The following is a 22,803-nucleotide window of genomic DNA, read 5'->3' as shown; positions in this document are numbered from 1 at the left end:
ATGCCACATATAGCCTTATCAAACTTCCTAGCGTAGCACGCATAGTCTATTCATATTTGTTAGGCCCCTAATAACACTGGAGTCCAATATGAGAGTGTTACAAGATAAACTTTAATGGTTTTATATTTCGTCATTAAAGCAAGGCAGGTAGCAAGAGTTGAAAGTTAATTCCAGAAGTGGAAATAAAGGTGTTGACAATTATAGCAGACTCTTTTGTATGCACAGAAACCAGAGTTATTAGTTATTCTGGTGTTTGCTAAAAAGGCTGAGTTAAATTTCAATTGGCCAGTAAGAGTTCTGACATTGCTGGATAAAGTGGTGTGAGATTATAAACAAAAATAATTATAAGCAAGAGTTTATCTGTTTGTCACATGAGTTTTATCAATACTTACTACGTAAAATTGTTATACTACAAGCTTTATATAAAATATGTATATATCAATTAAAATAAATGTGAGATTTTATTAAATTTGTAGTTACTAATTTTATAATACAATGAAGGTCACAAGTCATGGCATAAGAATGGTCTAATGTAACAATTTTGGCCAAAAAAGCATCAAAGGTGGAATGTCAACATGATAAAATGTTTAATATACATTCCCTTTCTTTTAGAGAACCCCTATGGATAATAAAATTCCCGAAAATGGAAAGTCTGACCATATTTATACCCCCACTTATTCTGCATCTAGAATCATGTCTAAAAATTATTTCCTGATTTCCAAACACTCAGTTAATCTAATTTATATGATTATAACAAAATTGTGTGATGATTGCAAAACAAAATTTGTATTTATTATTCTCACAATTGAGTAAACGCTATAAAGTCTAGCAAAAGAAAGACCTGATCACAAAAATATTCGTAAAGCATAATAAAGTTAATTAATTTCCTTAATTTTAAAGAAAACCTTCTTGCTAATACAAATAGAATTACAAGGAAAGGAAAGTCTATTTTCGTATCCATAATCACTTAACGTTCAGGGTCCTGCCAATAATTTTTTAAACACTGAGTGAACCTGTTTTAAATTGACAAAAAAATAGGCACAAGATTAGCCTGATTGGACACAAAATTTTCATCCAGCATCGATGTTTCATTAAGGTTGCATGAAATATTTCTTGAAATTTCTAATTATTGTTTAGATTAAGTATCTTGGGACTAAACTCCTTTTTAAAGAAGCTTTACGACTTGGAAAACCATCATAATGGCAACATCTTTGACTTGTGCTCAGATACTTGGATTGATTTAAAGCTATTTAGCGTATAATCCGCCAACTCCGTGAAAAAACACATTTCATCATCATCATCATCATTCTCGGCTTAACGTCCGTTTTCCATGCTAGCATGGGTTGGACGGGGTATATTAATGACCCTCTTCCAATCTGATCTAGACTGTAATAATAAACGCATTTGGTGGGAACTAGGCTTAAAGAAAGCGTACGGGCTACAGATATTCTCATAGAAAAGAGTAGGTATAAAGTACAAATAATAGATTAAGATAAAAGTAAGAAATCATCCTTTCTTTCCAACAACACAACACAACACGAAAATAAACATCAAACTTTTAAAACACCCTTATGGATGCATGTGACAGCAAACCAATTATTAAGGTTTGCAATCCTCCTTCCCAGTGCTTTTTCGCTAAAAACGGAGGGTGTCACATTTTGTGTACAGCTACACGAAACAATAATAATAACAAATTGCACGTTGATTTTTAGGTTTTTGTTGTTTTACTTTTAACAACGCTTTTGATAATGATAACAAAATTTAGGACAATTATCGCTGGTGGAAAAATAGCAGATAAACTTGCATTTCGTAAGTTGTCAAAATCTTCTGGTTTCCGTCCAAGAAGATCAGTTTTGTATGTGCCAGGGAATGACACGAAAAAGATTGAAAAAGCTTCTGGATTGCCCAGCTGATGTTGTCGTTTTAGATTGCGAAGATGGCGTTGCATTAAATATGAAGGTAATAGTGATGATGTTTTTTTTTCAACACATGGCCTCACTACTTTAGTTTCAGTCGTTTCGTTTTAGAGCAAAAGTTAGTGCACATAGTCTGAATATGCTAGCTACACCTAAAAAGAGAGATCATGTTTTACACAGGTTGAACACTCCTTCTTAGAAAAAAAATCTACTTGAAAGTACTTAAATGTACTTGAAAAAATTGAAATTTTAGCTATTCCTTAATTTCTCCTCATTTCATAATTTTTCTGATCGTAATTACTTTTGTTCTCATTTTATTAGTGTTCACCCTGTTGCAGAATATTTCCTGAAGGCAGGACCCCCACCGCCCTTCCCCACCTTTCTAGGAAAAATTGTAAAGCGTGACAAAAGACATACTTGTCGAAAAATAAAATGTTTTGGTGTAAACTTAAATGTCTGATGTATCCATGCAAAATGACACATCAGCATCTTGAAAACTACAGCAACATTGACAAATGGGTATGTATTCTTATCTTGATATGATGTGGACACACTCAATTTTAAATTGGTAATATATTTTATAGAATAATATCAGTAAATACATAGCAGGTGGAAACGTAATAAATTCTATTTAGGATCACCTTGCACAAATTATCAGCATTCCCATTTCTTTCAATTAACATACTCAAAAACCTAGTGTTTAAAATAAATTTTCTTGAAACAGATTAAGAGCTCTTACTGTGCTCTTGACCTATATATTTGAGAAATATTTGAGAGACTTATGGATATATGCATGCACCCTAGAAAACAAGAAGTTATAGAATAATTAAATCAATAACTATTAAAAACATTACACATTTAGCTTCAGAGTAAGTGGGCAGAAAATAAACCCAGTAAGCCAAGTGAAATATCTTGTTGTTTCTTTTTAGATGAACACCATTCATGGTAACCAACTTATTGTGCAATTAAAACCAAAATTATCTCAAATAAGCAAAATTCTATCAAAATTAAGGCACTATATATATGCAAGGATCATTTCTAAAGTCTATCCAGGCAGCCTTCTTCAATTTTCATCTATAACATAATGGCTGTCAAATCTGGAGGCAGGCCCAACTAAAAAAATCAGACCTATTTCGACTTCCCAAAAGATCTGTGAGAATAATCAACTTTGTAAAATATCTAGTAAATTTTGATCTCCTTGTTTTGAAAATACCAAGTATTCCCAAGTGTATTAAATTTTTAAATTTAAACTAGTTTTTAACTGTTTACACGCTCTTTTCCCAACAGCTTGAACCACATGTTTCATGAAACAGTTGAATGACACAGTGATCTCACAAGAGGTTAGCAACAGTGATGTAATCGTGAAGCAGTTTAATCCAATCCATGGACTGAAATCCATATGCATGTAAAAGCTGCAGCACAATGGAAGAGAGAAAAGGGGTCATATTTTACATGGTTAGCCTAAAAAATATTGAGGGATGTACCCCGTCTATTATTTCCAGGAGGGGTCATGCCTTAGATATGTGGTGTTTATTTTGAGCTACGCAGACCCAATTAGGGTCCACACTCTATCAGGCTACTCCATGTAACATCCAATGGCTCACAGACATCATGAATAGGTTTTCAACTGATCTGGTCACCGATAATTCCTATAGTAAAAAAATAGTTCCATATCTTTCTTTATACCTACCTTCATGCTTGCACACAGTATGTATCACAAAGCTGTTATTTATGTAGGTTTTTGTTGTAGGATGTATGTCGACAAACAATCCAGGAAGTTTTACCAAGCTTAAGTTTTGGAAGAAGTGAATCCACTGTACGAATTAATTCAATAGACAGTTCATTTGCTTTGGATGATTTAGAATCAGTTTTATGTGGAGCTACATTACCACAGGCTTTAATGGTTCCTAAAATAGAATCTGTTGAACAGATTAAATGGGTATGTATTTTTAAAACGTAAAATTTAATATTCCGAAGTGCAAAGTTTAATAGAAACACGATGGCAACTTTTTATTTTGAAAGGAAGAGGTTCAGGTGTAAAAAAAACTTGGCAACTGAAATAATCATATATGCACTTATCTGCTAATTTTCACAACACAGAGTTAGACCAATAAAACAAGTCACTACAGTTTTGTCTTCTTTTTTAGCTAAAGCATGAATCAAAGAAACACCTTGGTGAAGGTTCAAACGGAGGACCTATTATAAAGGTGATTGGTCAATCAGAGACACCGAAAGGGCTTCTAGATCTGCGTGTCATTCTTGAGGAAGCCTGCAAAGAGGATGCTAATTTAAAATTCGAATGTTTTGTATTTGGCTCCGATGACTATTTAGCAAGCATATTGGTAAGGATTTATTTTTTACTTTTACTTTTATGGAAAATATATGTGTTGATTTTATGTCTTTGTGTCTACCAATATCTCACACAAAAATGAAGTAAACTCCAGCATATGTTCCTAAAAATCTCCTTACTCTCACGAAACTATTACTACCATTATTTCTATAAATTAGTAAAAAATATTACAAGTACCTCAAAAGAATAAAAATTGCTAGAATAAAAATACATAAAAAAATATTGGAAGTAATTGTACTTTGCAAGTTTTGAAAGTAAATGCTAAAGGTATTTTACGGCTGTAACGAAACTTTTAATTTGAATATTTCTTAATCATGGATGTTTTATTTTACCCCAAACAGATACTTTTTAGGGTTACTTTAGGACCTTTGAACGTTTTAGCATTTATTTTGTTGTAAGAATGCGTGGTATTTATTAAAGTGATGCAGGGTATAAATTTGTGCAATTTTTACATAGAATTGCAAAAATTTTTGTATTTTTTATATGACATATTTTCAATCCATCACTTTATTTTTTAATATACATAAAATATTTATGCAATCAAACTTCTTGTTTTTGTTTTATATCTGTGCATGTTAATGAAATTGTTATTTTCAAACTTCACAAACGTTGCATCTTTACTTCTCTCCATATTGATATATTGTTTCTATGCTAAAAGTTAATTTAACCACTGAGGGTAGAAACTCAGCAGAAAAAAGGGTACACAACAGACAGTTAACGTTACTGAAATAATGGTTTCACAACTGTTTTGAAATAGTTCATTTTCGTTCCCTTTGGAGTCAACAATTTGTTTGTATTATCTATCTTCAGGTGGAACAAGAACAAAGGACGCGAAAGAACTCCTGTTTGCAAGACAATATTTTGTGATGCTTGTCAAGGGATTTGGTCTGCAAGCGATTGATATGGTTGATATTGATTTCAAAGGTAAGCCTTTTAAGTTCTTCTACTTCTGCTTAATGTTAAAGGTAAGCATTCAGCGTTTGCAATAAATCAATTACTCGCCGAGTGAACCCGTAAGTGGTAATAACTGTTTTCACTACAAACGGCATGACAGGGAAAACAAGAAGAAATGCAAAACGCTAAAGGAGCCTCATGTTTTCCTTGGATAACTTATGTTTACCTATGATAAGAAATGCAGAAAAAAAATGTTTAGCTAGTTAATCTGCGATTTCAAAAGTAAATTCCTCTCATCTCTCATTGCGTACCTCTCCGTTCGGACCAATAAAGTTATATTGCGCATGATTCGAAAAGATTTTTATTATAGATTTGCGTGGTTTGCAGCAGCAGTCAGAAGAAGGTGCAAAAATGGGATTTACAGGTTAGCCATGTTTTTATTAATCCTTCGGTGTCTGTTGTTTATCTGAGTTGGTGCAGTCAAACTAAACCATTGAGATTTTAGAATAAATTTAGCACTACAATGTGAGAAATTTTTGGAACTAAAAAAAAATCATTTCGTTATGAGAAAATTTGCAAAAAGAAATAAGTAATTGGTGATTATTTTTATAGTAGCAGACATAATTTTGAAAAACAGAAAGCGATATTTCAAGATTCGGTTACTTTTAGCACGAAAGTTGTGGTATTTATGCCAAATAAGACACATACCGTGGCGCGTGACCTTTGATTATGGAGTTCGCTTCGCAATAAAAAAATCCGTGGTTCGGAGCACAGCGCGGCCATATTTAGTAAGTGTCTTCCAGCACAGCTACGGGTCAACCCATGCCATATAAGAGAAATTGGGGCAGGCCGGCTTATGTTTTATATTATTTCTCACTTATAGAACGAACATAAACCGGGGCTGATTGGCTTTTATATCATTTGTCATCACTTCTGACAAGCAAATAGCCCTGGTGGCAAAGTAGTTGTTGTTCTCAAATGAAACGAAATTTCGTTTTTTGGAATTCGCAAGTTTATTAACTTTTCACCAAACTTAATTCCTGTAAAACGAATAATTTAGGTTCCATGAAATTTAGTTACTTCAAAGTATGTTATTTTGAAATATACTCACAAGAGGAGTTTATACTAAGAATTACGGCGAGACTATTTTTTCGCTATGCTTAATTTTCAATGGTGTTCTATCTCGCAGAGAATGTTTCATTAACAAAAGTTCGAAGAAAATCCCAATCACAGCCTACCTGGCCAGACATTATATCAGCATTCATAATCCGGTCATCACGACATAATCAGGGCGAAGAAAACATAATCGGACCATACGTACATAATCCGGCCGACCTGTTTATAAACAGGCCGTTTTAGCAATCTGGGCAGAACATATCCTGTATAAATATTTGTAATAATACCTACCTATTATTCCCCACCAAAATTAACCAAGAAACCCATTAAGTCATAAAAGTGAAAAAAAAATAGAAATGCGTGTTACTTATAGATTCTCGATTGGTTGTAGTTGCGATTTTCGAATTAAAAAACGGCTAATCTCGTTTATGTCCAAGTCTAGTGAGAACGCTTTAAACGTAATTGGTGTTTCATGCTAAAGCATTGTTTACACGAGCAAAACTGGATCACAGAATTGGTATGATAGACTAGGTTAAAAAACATGCCTTTATTTTTTATTACGAAGGCAAGTTTTTAGCATTAACATAATTACTTTGTGTAACTTCTATTTATAGGCAAGCAAGTCATTCATCCTGCTCAAATAGATATTGTGAATGACAATTTTTCACCAAGCCAGGAAAAAATTGACTATTCAAGAGAACTTGTGGAGGAGTTTGAGCAACACCAAAAAACGGGAAAGGTTGGTCTATTTGCTTGTGTATTTTTTTTAGCTTTTTAAGTTAGCAATCTGCACCTTCTTTAGGGTGCCTATGACTTGAGAAAAACACGAGGGAATTTTTCAGGGTTTTTGTTAGTGGTAAAAACTTTGATAGGCATGCTTTTCATAAGCAAGTGAAAATCCGAATCATGCTCGGATGTGGTTATGCAATTTATGTTTTTGGAGAATTAATTTAAAAATTAAATATTGATATGATAAAATAATCCTGTTTTTAGTTTTAAAAAAACAGTGATAAAACATAAGGTAAAATTAAGCAGGAGCATGTCGAGAACATATAATCGTGTTACTTTATTTTTAATGTGTATAAGAAAAAAAAAGAAAAAAACTGTAAATATGACAGAAGAACAGATATCAAAAGGATTTCTCAAAGCAGAGAGATATGCTTATCGTATGCTTAAAAATTCCCACTATTTGCCTATAAGCGTTATGCATATAAAAATAACAAATAATAAAATTAATTGTCTTTCAGGGTGCATTTTCGTTTCGTGGAACGATGATTGATATGCCATCCGTGAAACAAGCTATCAACGTGCTTAACCTTGCTGATGTCATCTCTAAAACATAGGTGAAGGCATTAATGCACAATCAATCAATCAATCAATCAATCAATATCTTGTTCGTTTGCTGGGATTCTTTGGTTGCGTGAACATTTAGGTCAATTCATAAGAACTACGATTTAATGGACGTGTTTGTGCTCACATAAAAAGTATAAATAATGAGATATGGCATCCTGGATGATAAAGGCTGTTTGAATCATGATTGTTTTTTGTTGAGGTGGCTTGAATTGAGGAAACGTTGTGAAGGTCAACAAAGTTAGAAAGATCGGCTCATTTTTAGCATTTGCTTATTTATGCGTCGTTCGAAAGAAATAGGCGAATGAACTTTTTAGCCGTTTTTTTTTTTGTGTGTTTATCTTAATTTTGGTTTGTGGATGGTGCGTCATGAATTACTTAAATTTATCGCCACGACAAGAGTCCCTAGGTAATGAAATTGTCCATTTCATGTTGATAATATTTTTACCATCATGGAGCGAATCTCGGGCAAACTCGAGGAGAGATAGAGCCACAATAACTCCAACGTAGTGTTCTCCACAATCAAAATAACCTACGCAACAATAAAAAATTCGTATCATCGCGATCTCTTGCTTAACCACAAGTAAAGACGCAGCAAAATTGTAAATATGCAAATGCTTTAAAGATAAGGAATTTTTAAAATAGAAATAATTATTACATTGACTATATTTCTACTAAAGGGCTTACTAGTAACTGTCAGAATCTTATTTTTAATAACAAATTTTAACAACTTATTGTTGCTTCAGATCCAAGAGCAATGCTGTTTTACTTAACCTAAATGCCTTACGAAATTTTTTGCTTGTTTGTTTGGTATTGAGTGCAGAGAAACCTCATTTTTACCGATATCGCTGCTCTTAAAGCAGTTGAAGATTCTGAAAGAACTTTTTAAATTTCTAGTTAATAAAAATACACCAGAATAGATTTGTACCTTTGGTTAGAAAAAAAAGGTGAAATAAAGTCGGTTAAAAGTACAGAAAGTAAAGAAAAAAGTACACTACAGCAAAAATTTGGTCATTTTTAACTTTTTTGTTGATGAGGTATTGTGGTGGAGATTCTAAACGATTAAAAATACTTGGAAATAGAAAAACTGGTTTTCACTCAAACAAAATTGGTAGACATGGATTGATTGCAAAACGGAGATAGATTTCTACTTACTTGTCGTTCGGCCATTGAAACCGGCCAGGAAACGCCAAGGATGAGGTTAAACGCAAATTTTAAATATACTCTTGACGAATTACTCTTTCCAAGGAGAAGACTTTTTCTAACTACTTAAAACCGCTTTAAAGAGGTCTCATCTCTGTGTTGTTATGCCTTCTCGAAACCTCTCAATTCTTCATAGTTTCCAAAAAGTCTTCTCAAAACTTACCAATCTCCTCAGTTTTCCAGATTCTCTTCACATCTATTCTGTAAGTAGATTTTCAACAATTTTCTTGTCTAATCTCCGTAATTTTAATTTTTCAACCTGTTGCATATTTTTATTTTTAAATCTCTATTATAATAGCCGTATTTTGTCTGTCTGTCTGTCACGCAAAATGGTAGCTTAGCTGCGCAAGTAGCTAGACGCACGTGGTGCGGTATAAAAAGGAGGGGGGGAACCCGTGGATTTTTCCACGAGCTAACGACTAGTTGTATACAAATGCTACAGATGCACAGCACACTAGATAAGCTAATTGTACTAGGGCGGTAGTTGGTGCAATAGTGGGGGCGGTAGTGGGGGGATTGGGTGGTAGTTTAGGCTGTAGTTGGAAAGGGTTTTTACAGATTTGGTGTTGTTTCTTTCCTTCACTTACGTTACCAAGATTAAGTAATTCACGCTTCGTATCACCTCGAAATTCTTAACTATAGCTTCTTTAAAAATGTATGAAAATCTTAAATTATTCTCTAGAAACCCAAGTCTCAAGACAAAGGTTGAAAACTATCATCAAATGCCTTAAAAAATGTCTCCAGTTTGCCTCCATAAAAGAGGATAAGTTCCGCATATAAAATTTTCCCTTATTTAATATAAATCTGTTTTATCTTGGTAGAAAAAGTCATTCAGTGGAAAAAATAAAAAATTATGGGAAAGAACTTAATCAGTCGCACTGTGGACAAACAAAATAATAAATGCATTAAAGTTTTATTGACTTTGTTGCAACAGGCAAGTTCCTGGTAAACGTAAAGGACGAGCGAACCCTTTTAAAATTTAAAGGACTAGTGAAGCCGCTTAATCTCTCCTGTCGTCTGTCTGTCCCTGTGCAAACCAAACTCTGTCTATAGATGTGTCTGCTTTAGGAGATTCTGCTTAAGAGATGTGAGTTAGAAATCATATTTTATATTCCTTCATTCCTATGATTTGGACGGCAATTAAACTTGGTGCCCAAGCAACAAACAGAGAAATCAAAGCTTAATTGTTTCTGCTAGCTAACTACAAAGTTTGTTGAAGTGCTATAACCGCGCATTCTTTTAAATGTCTATTATTTTGATATTATGTAATACAATCGTTTAAGAATTCAAGAAAAATCGAATGCTCTTTATCTCGACTACTCTCTATCCTCGAACTTCTCTCTATCTCGAACTAAAGTCTCCGTCACTTTGTGGTCCGCCTAAGGTATTTTGCTTTCTTTATCTCGAACATTCTCTATCTCGAACAAGTTTTTTGATCCCTTGCAAGTTCGGGATAGAGAGATTCCACTGCATGTAGTATTTTAATAATAATAATAATATGTAATACAAAATTAAGAAGGGACGTCCTTCAACTAGCGCAACTTCTCAAATTTCAGGAATTTAATAATTGCCTGGTAAGGGGCGCCAGTAACGAAAATACTTTCCGAACCACGTTGCATGGAGTGTTGTTTGACGAACTGAAGTTGCTTGATCATCGTGTTAGTGTTTAAGAATTGGGTGGAAAGAAAATTTGTTCTTTTTTCTTCATTTACTAGAAGTGTGTGCGTTTGTGGTATAATGAGAAATATAAATAAAACTGAAATCCTTTTTACATAAAAAAGGATTAATTGGCAACGTCAGTTTAAACAATATATTTACATAAAAAATAATTTAAATAGTTTCAGATTGACGATGTAAGTTCCCCACTAGGGAGATAAATATTCTTTCATTAGTTAGATGTAGACATTACGTAGTGGTTCTATTTTTAGATTAGTGATAATTTTCTTTTATTGAGGAGACGCATATTCTGCATGGTTAAGGTCACGTCAATGGATTCTTCTTCGCAGTTGCTTTTATAATTTGTCATTCCCAAACTCCTCTTGTGTTGATGATGGAACTATAAGATAAAAAGATTATTTGTTTTGCTTTGCTGTCACTCTTGTTACCAGTCCTCTGCCTTTTGTCTACTCCGATTTTTACCAGGCGCTTGTTTTTATAATTTTCGAAAAATTAAAACATTGGTTTACAGGTTTCGTTTCCAAGGCCTGGTTCAAGTGAAACAAATTAACAGTCCCTCTTGACAAGGTTGAGAAATGGGGTAATCGCTCACGGAAATATATATTTGGCATAAATTTTAGAGTTCTGTCCAGTTGCATGACCACCCATTGTCTTCTGTTCTTTTTTGTCAAGGTAACGCGCCAAGTTAAGATTTTTTTTCTCACTATGCACAGTCAACAACTTTGTTGGAGATATCTCACTCGGTTGTTAATGCTCGTTGAAAAACCCACTCAAGCAGAAAAGCAAAAGAAATTGAAGGAGATTATGGTGACGTTAGTGCATATATTTGCATCTATTATGTAAAATAGAATTTGAATCAATTCTTGCATCTATTGTGCTGATCAAGAAAATGTATAAGATTATGTGATTTTCCGTCTCTTCCAGCATACTGGCTGCAGTGTACTGACTAAGGGATGCTGTTGGGCTATATCTCCAAGTATTATAGGTTATAATAGGCGGGGAATATTTTAATATCAAGATTGTCGTTTTTTATAAAATTCAACTTACCACAAAAACGGCATGTGTAAGGACAATATTTCCTCATCGTGTTCATATTAATATCATTTCCACAAAAATGTGGAAAGAAACGACACTGAGAACCATCTTTACAGCGTGCTGAAATATATGGAAGAAATTTAAATACGAATGCGATGTTTGCTTACTACTTACCACTTTTGTTATTGTTGGTTGATAACAAGACATTCTAAATCTACTATATGGACAATAAAAAGAAAAGTCGAAAAATGAAAATAACGTGTACGTTACACACACGTTTTATCAAGAAGACAAAAAAAATGTTGACAAAATATCCGTCACGCAAGGAGAATTTCGTCATATTTGACCATTTCTGAAATTTTCCTTTACTCATTATTAGTCACTTTTCCATATAGACAGTGAAAACTCTATAACAACTCTAGACTATATTTTTTAATACATAATTTGTCGGACGAAATAGTTTGTCAAATTTTCGTCACTCCCCGAAAAAAGGGCAAGCAAATAAGACATTTGGTATATAAGCAAATCAGACATTTTCTTTTCTACCTCCCTTACTGTAACATCCCTTTTGTTGAGGTCCTAATGCAGGTAATTTGCTACCATGGCAACAGCCGTACTTCGTTGTGTCGCAAACGTTAGGTAGTTGTTTCTCATCTAAATGAAGTAATTCGTTATACAGTATTCCCTCTAATTAGCGGAAACCGTTGGTGCACGAACAAAGTGTTCGCTAATTAGAGGTGTCCGCCTTTTGGAAAATTTAGCAATGTAAGCTCAAAATTTGAAGAAAATTCGATTTTTATACGAAATGTATAACTTAAAAAATTAGCGGGTATTGCGCTGGAATTAGACACGAAAAAAGAAGAACTAAATTGAACGTAATATAACTTTTTTTTTAAAAAAAAAACAACAAATATCAATATCATAATATCAACTAAATTAACGAAAAGATTTTTAAAAAAACTTTATTTAAAGAAAAATTTTTTAATAGATTGTTCTTTTAAGTTCCTGACTCGAATAATTTCAAGTCTGTCTTTAAGTTAGGATAAAGAAGTTCTTTCTTCTATATTGAAATCTTTCAAGTTTAAGCGCTTCATGTGATCTTCTCTCCAACGTCATTATTTTCAAAATCGTTATCACTCCTAGATGAAATCTCTTCTACATCAACTGTAGATTCTTTACAAAAGTTGATTAATGGGTTTGTGAAGAAAATTGAGGCTGTAAAAGCCGACATTTCTTGTAAAGTTTCAAAGTGTTTAAAATAAATATTTTAAAATTATTCAATTTTTCATTATTTCGTATGATGTTCCCTAATTTTTTAAACTGTCCGCTAATTCGAGAGAAAAAAAGCCTATAGATGTCATTTCGTGCAAAAAAATTTGTCCGCTAATCAGAGTATCGGCTAATTAAGTGTCCGCTAAATTAGAAAGTTTTTTATAAGACTTTGACTAGAAAACGGCAGGTGTATGGACAAAGTGTCCGCTAATCAGAGGAGTCTGCCTTTTAGAGGGTCCGTTAATTGAAGAGAATACTGTAGAGTAACACGTTATCAAAAAAAAACAATAAAATTTTTCCTCGCAAAAGCTTTCCGACTGTTCAGTCTCTTTGTTTGGTTACAATCACGCTCCAATTTCGTGCCCAGAGCTCCTGAATGTTTATCTCAAAAATTTCTGGGCATGAAAATATACTCGTGCAAGTGTTTTGAAAAAAAACAACATAAAACTTCGAATCAGTGAAGTTTAAAGCAATGAATAAGAAGTTCAAAGTGGGTATACCGTAAATTATATACCTTACGAAACAAATTTCGCAGAAAACAAGAAGTTCAAAGAGGGTATACCGTAAATTATATACCTTACGAAGCAAATATTCGCAGAAAATAAGAAGTTCAAAGTGGGTGTACCGTAAATTATATACCTTACGAAACAAATATTCGCGGAAAATAAGAAGTTCAAAGTGAGTATACCGTAAATTATATACCTTACGAAACAAATTTCGCAGAAAATAAGAAGTTCAAAGTAGGTGTACCGTAAATTATATACCTTACGAAACAAATTTCGCAGAAAATAAGAAGTTCAAAGTGGGTGTACCGTAAATTATATACCTTACGAAACAAATATTCGCGGAAAATAAGAAGTTCAAAGTGGGTGTACCGTAAATTATATACCTTACGAAACAAATATTCGCGGAAAATAAGAAGTTCAAAGTGAGTATACCGTAAATTATATACCTTACGAAACAAATTTCGCAGAAAATAAGAAGTTCAAAGTGGGTGTACCATAAATTATATACCTTACGAAACAAATATTCGCGGAAAATAAGAAGTTCAAAGTGAGTATACCGTAAATTATATACCTTACGAAACAAATTTCGCAGAAAATAAGAAGTTCAAAGTGGGTGTACCGTAAATTATATACCTCACGAAACAAATTTCGCAGAAAATAAGAAGTTCAAAGTGGGTGTACCGTAAATTATATACCTTACGAAACAAATATTCGCGGAAAATAAGAAGTTCAAAGTGGGTGTACCGTAAATTATATACCTTACGAGTCAAATATTCGCGGAAAATAAGAAGTTCAAAGTGAGTATACCGTAAATTATATACCTTACGCAGCAAATTTCGCAGGGAATAAAATTTCGGCGCTTTTTACAAAATTATCTACCTTACGAAACAAATTTTCGCGGAAAATTGAATTTCGGCGTTCCTTGACAAAAATCTGCGAATTGCAATAACTGGATTGAAATAAATTTTCTTATTAAACTCTTTGATTTCTTTAATGTACACCACCAGAGGGAAGGGGGTTCAAACAAATTGATTACATATGATAAAAATATTTTTATCACGTCATAAAGTTTGGAAATGACGCCACAGATATCAAAAAGCGAACTTTTTTCTTCGTATATTTTAATTTCTTTTAATATTAGGTAGATGACAACCTTGTATTTCCAAACTATTTTCTGTTCAAGAAAAAGTGAGTTTCATCACAAATAAAAAATAATTTTAATGACGTCATTGGGATTAAAAATGACATTATATATACACGAAAGATTCTTATTTTATTAATAAAAAAAAATATCCGTTTCTACAGGATTCATTTTTCTAAAAAAACAGGGGTTGGGGGCCAAAAAGCATCGTTTGGCCACAAAACTTGGCACAAATTCTTGTTACGCATCGAAGGACAAATTTATTTACATGTTACTAAGCCTACTTACACCTTAAGGAAAGGAATGCGGTTTGACGATGTCGATAAGAGCTTTGGCGCGACTTTTATATAAGCTCTTTCGGGGTTAGAATCCAGCCTCTATTAAATGATGGCTTAAAACATACCTCTTTTCTACCAACTCATGATGGTATCCAGTATTGTTTTCTTTTTTATTAGTAAAGAAATCTTCAGTAAGGATGTTATATTTAAGTAATCACAGTTCAAGGTTCCCTTGTCTTATTTGGAAAATTAAATCACTTTTGTTTGCATTGAAATATGTCTTTAGGTTGGTTTAAATGCAACCTTGTGCCCAGGCTCTTGTGCCCACTTAGACGTTATTACGGACCAATCAATTAAAAATGCAAAACGCTCTCTAAACGAGGTTGGTTCAAATCCAACAAAATGTTGCATGAGGTAATCACAGATCTTGAGGTACTCAGTAAACCTCGTTCCCAGGGCATTTTGCCTTTTTGATGAATTTAATAACAATGAAAAATTAGCCGCTCCGTGATAACGGCTTAGGTGCCACAAGACCCTGGGGACGAGATTGATATTTAGTGGGTATTTTTACTTTTGTAAACAAAGTCTGCCATCGAGTGATAACAGTCAAGAGCTCTATAATAATTCAATACAATATTCAGTATTCAATACTCCTGCAGAGTAATGCAATTACTTCAAGCTACCTGGCAAGCGATGCACGAAAAATCAATGCGAGAAATACGTACGACGGCGAAATAACGTGGAATATTTCACGGGCTAACAAATAGTTTTATAAATGATTTCTTAAACATTGCCTAAATAAATTTGTCAAACTAGTTTGACTGTGTAGCAAGGGCTTTAAGCATAGCAATGTAGAGCTAAGGCTTACCACACATTCCACATGTTTTCCTGCAATATTTTTCCATCAATTCTTTGTGATGCTCACAAGAACCAAACGCTGCCCATTCAGTACATAAGCCAAGCTTTCTTTCACGTTCTTTATCAAAACATGGAACTAAATAATAAATACGTCATTTAATAACACGAACGTGTCAGGTCAGAGAGAAAACAATACCCACGAAGTTTCAGGAAATGTTCGGAAGTTGAACAACGTTTTTATAAAGTATCAATTTTCATGCGGGAAACAGGAAGGATAGCATTTTAATTTACAAAAACAGGAAAGACTTAAAATCAGATGACGGAAGTAACGAGCAGTACAGTTACTTCATAGTTATAATTATTTTCTCTAATGCAAAAAATTTCAGACATCAAACTAGGCGACATTCCGTTTAAAAATTTATATAATTTCTTCGTAACACTTCTTTAGCCTGGAGTGTTGAGTGACAGCGGTAATAAGAATTAAAAGCCCATATTTTACCTTTCCTGCCATCAAAGCAGGTACACGAGGCACTGTCCTTTTTTTAGACTTCCCGGAAATAAAAAGTTTCACTTCACTGTTAACACTTCTTTGTTTGTTTTGTTTTTATCTTACTGCCTGCATAGCAAAGTCTATTAGCGAAGAGCATGCACATGGTCTGTGAAAATAAGATCTTTCATGCTGTGAAAAAACAGTTCTGTTCATATAACGTTTGGATAGGCTTAACCGTATTAAAGACGGATTGCAAAATTGTTGTAGTTTGCCCCGTAGTAGTGCTACTACTTTCTAACATAGCTGATGACATTCCCGTCGTCCGAATCGTAAAACACAGAATTAAAGTTGATTTTTAAAAGTTATTTAAGAAAGGTTTTCAACATTTAATCTGTGCAGTCATTTCGTATAAAGGTTTTATTCAAGAAGCATTTGTGTTGGTTGTCTGCTTTTGCGCGATACGTAGTCGTGCTACGGATATAGGAAATGCCGTATTAAATGAACGGACAAATCTGTGGATTTATGTACAGGCTACAGGATACAGGCTAGTCTCTATAATAATAGCCGTACTTTAAATGTCTAAACATGAAATGTGATATATAAAGGACAGGCGACCCCGTGCATTTTTCCACCGGTGACCGACTAGGCCATAATATCATACTTGTCGTGGGTCTATCTGTCTGTGAGTCGAAAATAATAGCTGCAAGTAGAGACAGGTTATTTTCTGTCGATTTTTCATTGGTTTTAAGACTAGTGTATTACAATCATTTAGTTCGAAAATATTATCGCCAAAATGAAATAGACTTACCAGCTTTTGAGCAATTCCCATAGTGCTCTACTTTGATGTACTGCCCAAGTTGACATTCATGTCTCTTTAACTGACATAAATGTTTGTACGTGCGCCCATTCTTTGCACACAAAGGACCAGTCTTCTCTGAATCTTTGCAGTTGTGGTTGCACTTACAAATGGGCTTATGATTAATAACTTGACAGATTTTTCCAACAGAGCAGCGATGTTGATAACAGATGGAATCTGTCTCTTTGGAAGGAAGAAGCACTTGACTTTGAACGGATACAATAAGTGACAAGCTTACAGCGATAATGAAAACTGCAACCAACATAACTCAACTTTTTTTTCGCATCAACTTCACTCAAGCTTTTAAGGTTTGCTAAAAAAGATTAAAAAAGATTTGTATGTTAAATCTGTTTCTGTTAGCTTACAAAACATGACAATATTTACAATCAGTTGAGGTTAAGTGTTATCTTTTATCTCCTTACTTTAATGATTCGCTGTGTAATGTGTATTTATATGTTTTAATGTTTACTGAAGTAACTACGTTGCTACCAGATGTTATTGAACCTTCGACCCAATTGTCCGAGCTTGAGCGCGGGTGCTACTAAGTAAAATATCCTTGCTTTAAAAAATACATAAATTTGAAAAAGCACCAGAATTGCAGAAATTACTTCATGTAATAAATATACAAATGATAATTGCCTATTGGTAACAATTGTATATATATATCTCTTTTGCCTAATTGTTTAACTTTTACATTCTTCATTCTTTTCAAAGTTTTCTTTATCTACACAGTACCGGCAAAAGTTCCTCCAAAAAGTTAAGTTTTAAAATGCTCTACTAAGGCGAGTGGATGATTTTGGAGGTTGTTTAACGTACTGCAAGAAAGAAATTGGAAACTATAAGAAAGAAATTAAGAAGAAAGAAATTAATTGTCCATTTTAAAACAACTTGTAAACAACACGCATTGATATAGATTATAACAAATCCGGTATAGTATAAAAATAAAAAAATCGCGAAAAGTGTGCTCAGGAAAATGTTTAGTCATTCATGATTCTCTTAGCCATTCTTGTTCCTGCAGCTCAGAAATTTATCTCGCTGAGGACATACATGTCTTTTAGCCACTTTTCCTGACATATTTTGCCAATAATTTTAAAAATCTGAAAAAATACTCAATTTGCATCAACAATTTACAGCGCTGTGAACGTGCTTTTACCATAAGCCATTTAACCTTTTCATTCGTACAAAAATCTTTTACTTAATTTATTTACAGAATCTCACCCTAGGTATTTTTGCGTACGTGTACATATCAGAAATGAATTGCTAACAAATATTACTTTGATACCATATCGTTAATTTTTTTTCATCTATTCAACGAGTTGTATACAAACCAACGATGACAACTTCATTGCCGCTCTGTTTGGCCGACATTTTGCCACGTCTCCTGCAATTGACAGCAAGTTTATCTTTCCATCCAGCTGATCAAAAGGTTTTTCGAATTTATGAATACATAACTATTACACCATCTCTGTAGCGGCTATTAACTTGTAAATAAGTCCGGCAACAAAGCCAGGTTTAAAAAACACTCGTCCCGGCTAAGCTATCCTCTCTGACCATGTTTTGCATAAAAGCTGCAGAATGTCTCAATTTTATGTTTATTTTAAAACAAATACTCGTTTCCGTTTTTCAATATCAAAAATCTTTACGTAACAATGATTTTATAAACATAACGCGATTAAACTCTTGTGCCGACGACAAAGTAAATCGACATGTTAATTTTCTCGCTAATAACTGTGAAGCAATCATGAAGGCTTGAGGAGACATTCGGTTTCCTACTATAAGCATTTCGAAGGTGAGCGCTTAATCAAAGGGGTGCGTAATAAACTACTGTTGTTTGAAAGAAGTACAAATCAGTACTTTATGCTGCAAAGAGTTTAAAATGAAGTATCTTTTTACATGCACGCTCGAAGTACTTTAATGACAAAAAAATTCGCAAATTTATAATCTTTTCCTGAAAGTTTATATTTTAGAAAATTTCCAATGTAAAAAGAACGGAATCAACAAAATCACATAAATCCCCTCTTATCTTATAAGCAAACGTTGAGTAAAAAGAAATGACTGAAACAGACGATTGTCCTTTTTATTAATCTGTTTTTGAAAATCTGAAAATGTACCAAAATTTGAGTTTCTTTTTCCACATTTACCTTCGATCGTGGCGTTTGTTCATGCAAAAAAGAAAAAAAGGCTCCTATGAAAGCTTATGCTGCAAATTTTGCGCTTTTTTCCTAGCGAAACTTTTTTGCCAGTTCTAAATGTTTTTGCCACCTTGATCATGCTTCTCTGTCTTTTTTGCATCGGAACGGGGAGGTTGAAGTGGTTTCTTCTCATAGAATAGACCTGGAAACGAGGTTGGGTGTTTTCTTTAACGCAACCATTTAACACGTGCGTGGATATCTTTACGATGGAAACTATTGTCTGTAGCATGGTGACAATTAAAAAGATGCGAGGATTAGATCTTCTTAAAAATTATTTATTATTAAACATATGATTACACATGTCAAGTTACATGATTGTGATTACAATTAATGAAATAAAATAAAATTATTGTGATAAAGCAATCTTATATTCACTGAGGTTTTTTTAAGTCTTTATATACAGGGATGTAACCAAGTCCCACGGATCCGGCTAGTAGCAGACACTTAAGAGTGTTTGATGATTATTCTCTGTTCTCACATACCGTAAATCGTCGATTAAGCAGCCCCCCTTTTCTCTTCCCGATTAACCGGTCAACTTGAATAAGACCTGTCAAAAGTTTTGTAAGATATTCTGCATTTTGATGGATTAGATAGCCGGTTTCTTCTGTAAGAAACCGGCTATCTAATTCATTCGTTTTAGTGTTTGTTTGCTTTTCGTAAATCAAATGTCAAAGTTTTGTGTTATTAACGTTGAAATTTTAAAGGGTCCCAGTATAACTCTCGGCAGTTTTGTAACACGTGACCAGCCTCTTCCAGAGCTGTTATTGACATACCGTAATACCGGTTCAGAGCCAAGGACATCTTGGGGATTGTCCATATCCTTTTTCTCGATTCGTACGTTGCCAATAAAAAGTTGCATTTTGATTATTATATTGTTTTGGGATCCCATAATTACAGCTACGTTGTTAAATGACGTCACTGTAGTTACGGAGTAGCTAATTATTTGAAAAATCTATTAAAAGACGATTTCACAGATCTTATCGGGGGAAAATGCGTTAGGGAATTTTTATCAAATCTCTCCGACGACGAAAACTTTGACTAAGTGAATTTTTTTACTGCTGACGATTTTCCTCGACTAATTTCCAATAAACGTGTTTAATGAAAATTCGTTATGTTTGCGGTTTCTTATAAAACAAAACCTTCATCCATTGGCTAAAAAATATCAATGTTAAATAGCTGAATAGAAAAGAAAAAAAGAAGTAAAAGATATGCAATATTTCTTACTATTCGGGACCTATTTTTCGCCGTAGAAAAAAGATAAAATAATTGGCTAGTAACGAAAAGCCAGAGAGGAGAAAAAACCGTTCCAAAAGAAATTTTATGTATTTCTATGAAAACCTTTGGCTTCTATCTGAAGGTTATCTAGCCTCTTTCTATAGCCGTTTTATGCAGTTTGATATCGCCGAAAATATCAGCCACTCCGTAAGAGCGGCTCAGTTGCAGTTGCATGCCCCCTGACATAGAATTAAAACATAATTTCAACCAGGCTCACCAGATAGAAATATAATGGGATACATCATAGGATCGATATTGCATGATGTATAAGAAATTTACCGCAGAACATTATCTCATGCAGTAGAAGGTGCCCATCATTATGCCAGCAAAGTTGACAGCAAATTCCTGATGCAAAGAATTCCTTCCGACAGAAGGCTGTCTGTTTTCCGCTGCTGCTCTGGCTCTTTCTTCACGTTCCACTTCAGCCATATTTTTATAAGCAAATCTCATGTTAAGAACGTCTTGAGTTATCTGCATTATTTGCTAATGCAGTTAATATTAAATGTTCATGCGTGTTTTTTCAATGCCAAAGAGGCCGATCTGTTGAATCACCCAAATGTTTCCTCAATTCTGAGCGCAAGTAACATTTCTCGTAACAATTTTTGAAACTTCCCTACATGCTGCAGAACTTAGAATTGACTTTTCCAGTTTCTAGATGATGATAGTCGACTTTTTGATGATGGATATGATATGAGATGGAAAACAGTATATCAAAAGAGGGAATCATGGAAAGTTCCAAGAAAATTGAAAAAAAAACGAGCTAATTAAATATTGGAAATGTTAGACAAAATCTTTCTGTCTGTCTGTCTGTCTGTCTGTCTGTCTGTCTGTCTGTCTGTCTGTCTGTCTGTCTGTCTGTCTGTCTGTCTGTCTGTCTGTCTGTCTGTCTGTCTGTCTGTCTGTCTGTCTGTCTGTCTGTCTGTCTGTCTGTCTGTCTGTCTGTCTGTCTGTCTGTCTGTCTGTCTGTCTGTCTGTCTGTCTGTCTGTCTGTCTGTCTGTCTGTCTGTCTGTCTGTCTGTCTGTCTGTCTGTCTGTCTGTCTGTCTGTCTGTCTGTCTGTCTGTCTGTCTGTCTGTCTGTCTGTCTGTCTGTCTGTCTGTCTGTCTGTCTGTCTGTCTGTCTGTCTGTCTGTCTGTCTGTCTGTCTGTCTGTCTGTCTGTCTGTCTGTCTGTCTGTCTGTCTGTCTGTCTGTCTGTCTGTCTGTCTGTCTGTCTGTCTGTCTGTCTGTCTGTCTGTCTGTCTGTCTGTCTGTCTGTCTGTCTGTCTGTCTGTCTGTCTGTCTGTCTGTCTGTCTGTCTGTCTGTCTGTCTGTCTGTCTGTCTGTCTGTCTGTCTGTCTGTCTGTCTGTCTGTCTGTCTGTCTGTCTGTCTGTCTGTCTGTCTGTCTGTCACGCAAAATGTTAGCTTAGCTGCGCAATAGCGAGAAGCACGCAATGCGGTATAAAAAGGACGGGTGAACACGTGGATTTTCCACGGGCTAACGACTAGTATATTAAAATACCGATTCGCGGATATAATTTAATGATGAAAATAAACGAAATGTTGTAGTGTAGTTGTAGTGTTTTAATGCGATGCATGTTAAAAAGTTATTTTAGTAACTACAAAAATATTTAAAAATATCTTCTCTTTTTTGTTGATCTGGCTTTATTATTTTGGGTATAACTTGTTATTTATACTTCGTTAATGGTTTTCGAGGTCACTTTATATCATGTCAAGCAGGTGTCTCTGTTGTTTCGGCCTGTTGCTTCATCAATTCTATACAAAGTTGACATTTCTCATCACAAACTTTTAAATCCGGTGTTGGCTCCTTCGTGTTTTTTTGTTCTGCATTTCTCAGAGATTCTTCTGCACGTATGATTGACTTCATTAACTTTCCAGCAATTAAACGCAAATTCCTAGACGTTGATATGCGATGTTTTGATGGTCTGCATGTTGCCATGTCGATAAGCACAAAAAAACCAATGGCCACGAGTAAAAAGTGTTTCAAATTAGTCATGATGTCTTTGTGTCATTCTCAGAGTGACTGAATTTACTCCACGTATCGTCCTTATATATCTGCTACAACAATACGGCATTTTGCACATGGATTGACAAATAAAGAGGTATTCGATGCTGCTTCATAGATAAAGGCTTGTTGTTTTTCTATTTTTGCAAAAAAGAACATGTACTATAAACACAAGATAATTCTGCAGCACGCGTCGGTATTGTTATAACGATAACGCAGTGTAATCTTGTCAAAAATCAGCGGGAGATTTTTCCACAACGGTTCCTTATAGTTGACCTTCATGAACTTTTCACAACGTTAATGACATTCTTTTGTGATGTCTCAGTAATTATATGATGTAATATGTATATCTGATTTGATTTGATTATTTTATCATCTTAAGCATCCACAA

The 22,803-nt window shown here is 34.1% G+C and overlaps 2 protein-coding genes across 2 annotated transcripts; one reads left to right on the top strand and one right to left on the bottom strand.

Annotated features, from left to right (window-relative positions):
* Positions 1-1,644: 1,644 nt before the first annotated feature.
* LOC130623387 (citramalyl-CoA lyase, mitochondrial-like) lies at positions 1,645-9,265 on the top strand. Its single transcript, XM_057438863.1, is given in 9 exon segments — positions 1,645-1,904; positions 1,906-1,959; positions 3,667-3,855; positions 4,064-4,240; positions 4,243-4,258; positions 5,077-5,190; positions 5,531-5,584; positions 6,891-7,015; positions 7,524-9,265. Coding segments are annotated over 9 exon segments (981 nt in total). The 5' UTR covers positions 1,645-1,748; the 3' UTR covers positions 7,620-9,265.
* Positions 9,266-10,507: 1,242 nt separating this feature from the next.
* LOC130623806 (follistatin-like) lies at positions 10,508-18,233 on the bottom strand. The gene is made up of 6 exons (XM_057439325.1): positions 18,217-18,233; positions 16,895-17,255; positions 15,607-15,732; positions 12,088-12,195; positions 11,554-11,661; positions 10,508-10,885 (listed from the first exon to the last, which is right to left on the bottom strand). The coding sequence occupies exons 2-6, from the start codon at positions 17,205-17,207 to the stop codon at positions 10,842-10,844; spliced, it is 699 nt and encodes a 232-aa protein (XP_057295308.1). The 5' UTR covers positions 17,208-17,255; positions 18,217-18,233; the 3' UTR covers positions 10,508-10,841.
* Positions 18,234-22,803: the final 4,570 nt, after the last annotated feature.

Source organism: Hydractinia symbiolongicarpus, chromosome 13 (assembly GCF_029227915.1).
Source record: "Hydractinia symbiolongicarpus strain clone_291-10 chromosome 13, HSymV2.1, whole genome shotgun sequence".
Lineage (NCBI taxonomy): Eukaryota > Metazoa > Cnidaria > Hydrozoa > Anthoathecata > Hydractiniidae > Hydractinia > Hydractinia symbiolongicarpus.
The sequence above is the reverse complement of the archived record's forward strand: the minus strand, read 5'-3'. Positions and strand labels throughout refer to the sequence as shown.

Excerpts from the sequence above, each read along its gene's own strand:
- LOC130623806 (XM_057439325.1), bottom strand. The coding sequence starts at position 17,207 with ATGTTGGTTGCAGTTTTCATTATCGCTGTAAGCTTGTCACTTATTGTA. Across the intron at positions 15,733-16,894 it reads TGGGAATTGCTCAAAAGCTG|TTCCATGTTTTGATAAAGAA; the intron begins GTAAGTCTATTT and ends TTTATTATTTAG. Across the intron at positions 10,886-11,553 it reads TTACACATGCCGTTTTTGTG|TTCCATCATCAACACAAGAG; the intron begins GTAAGTTGAATT and ends TTTATCTTATAG.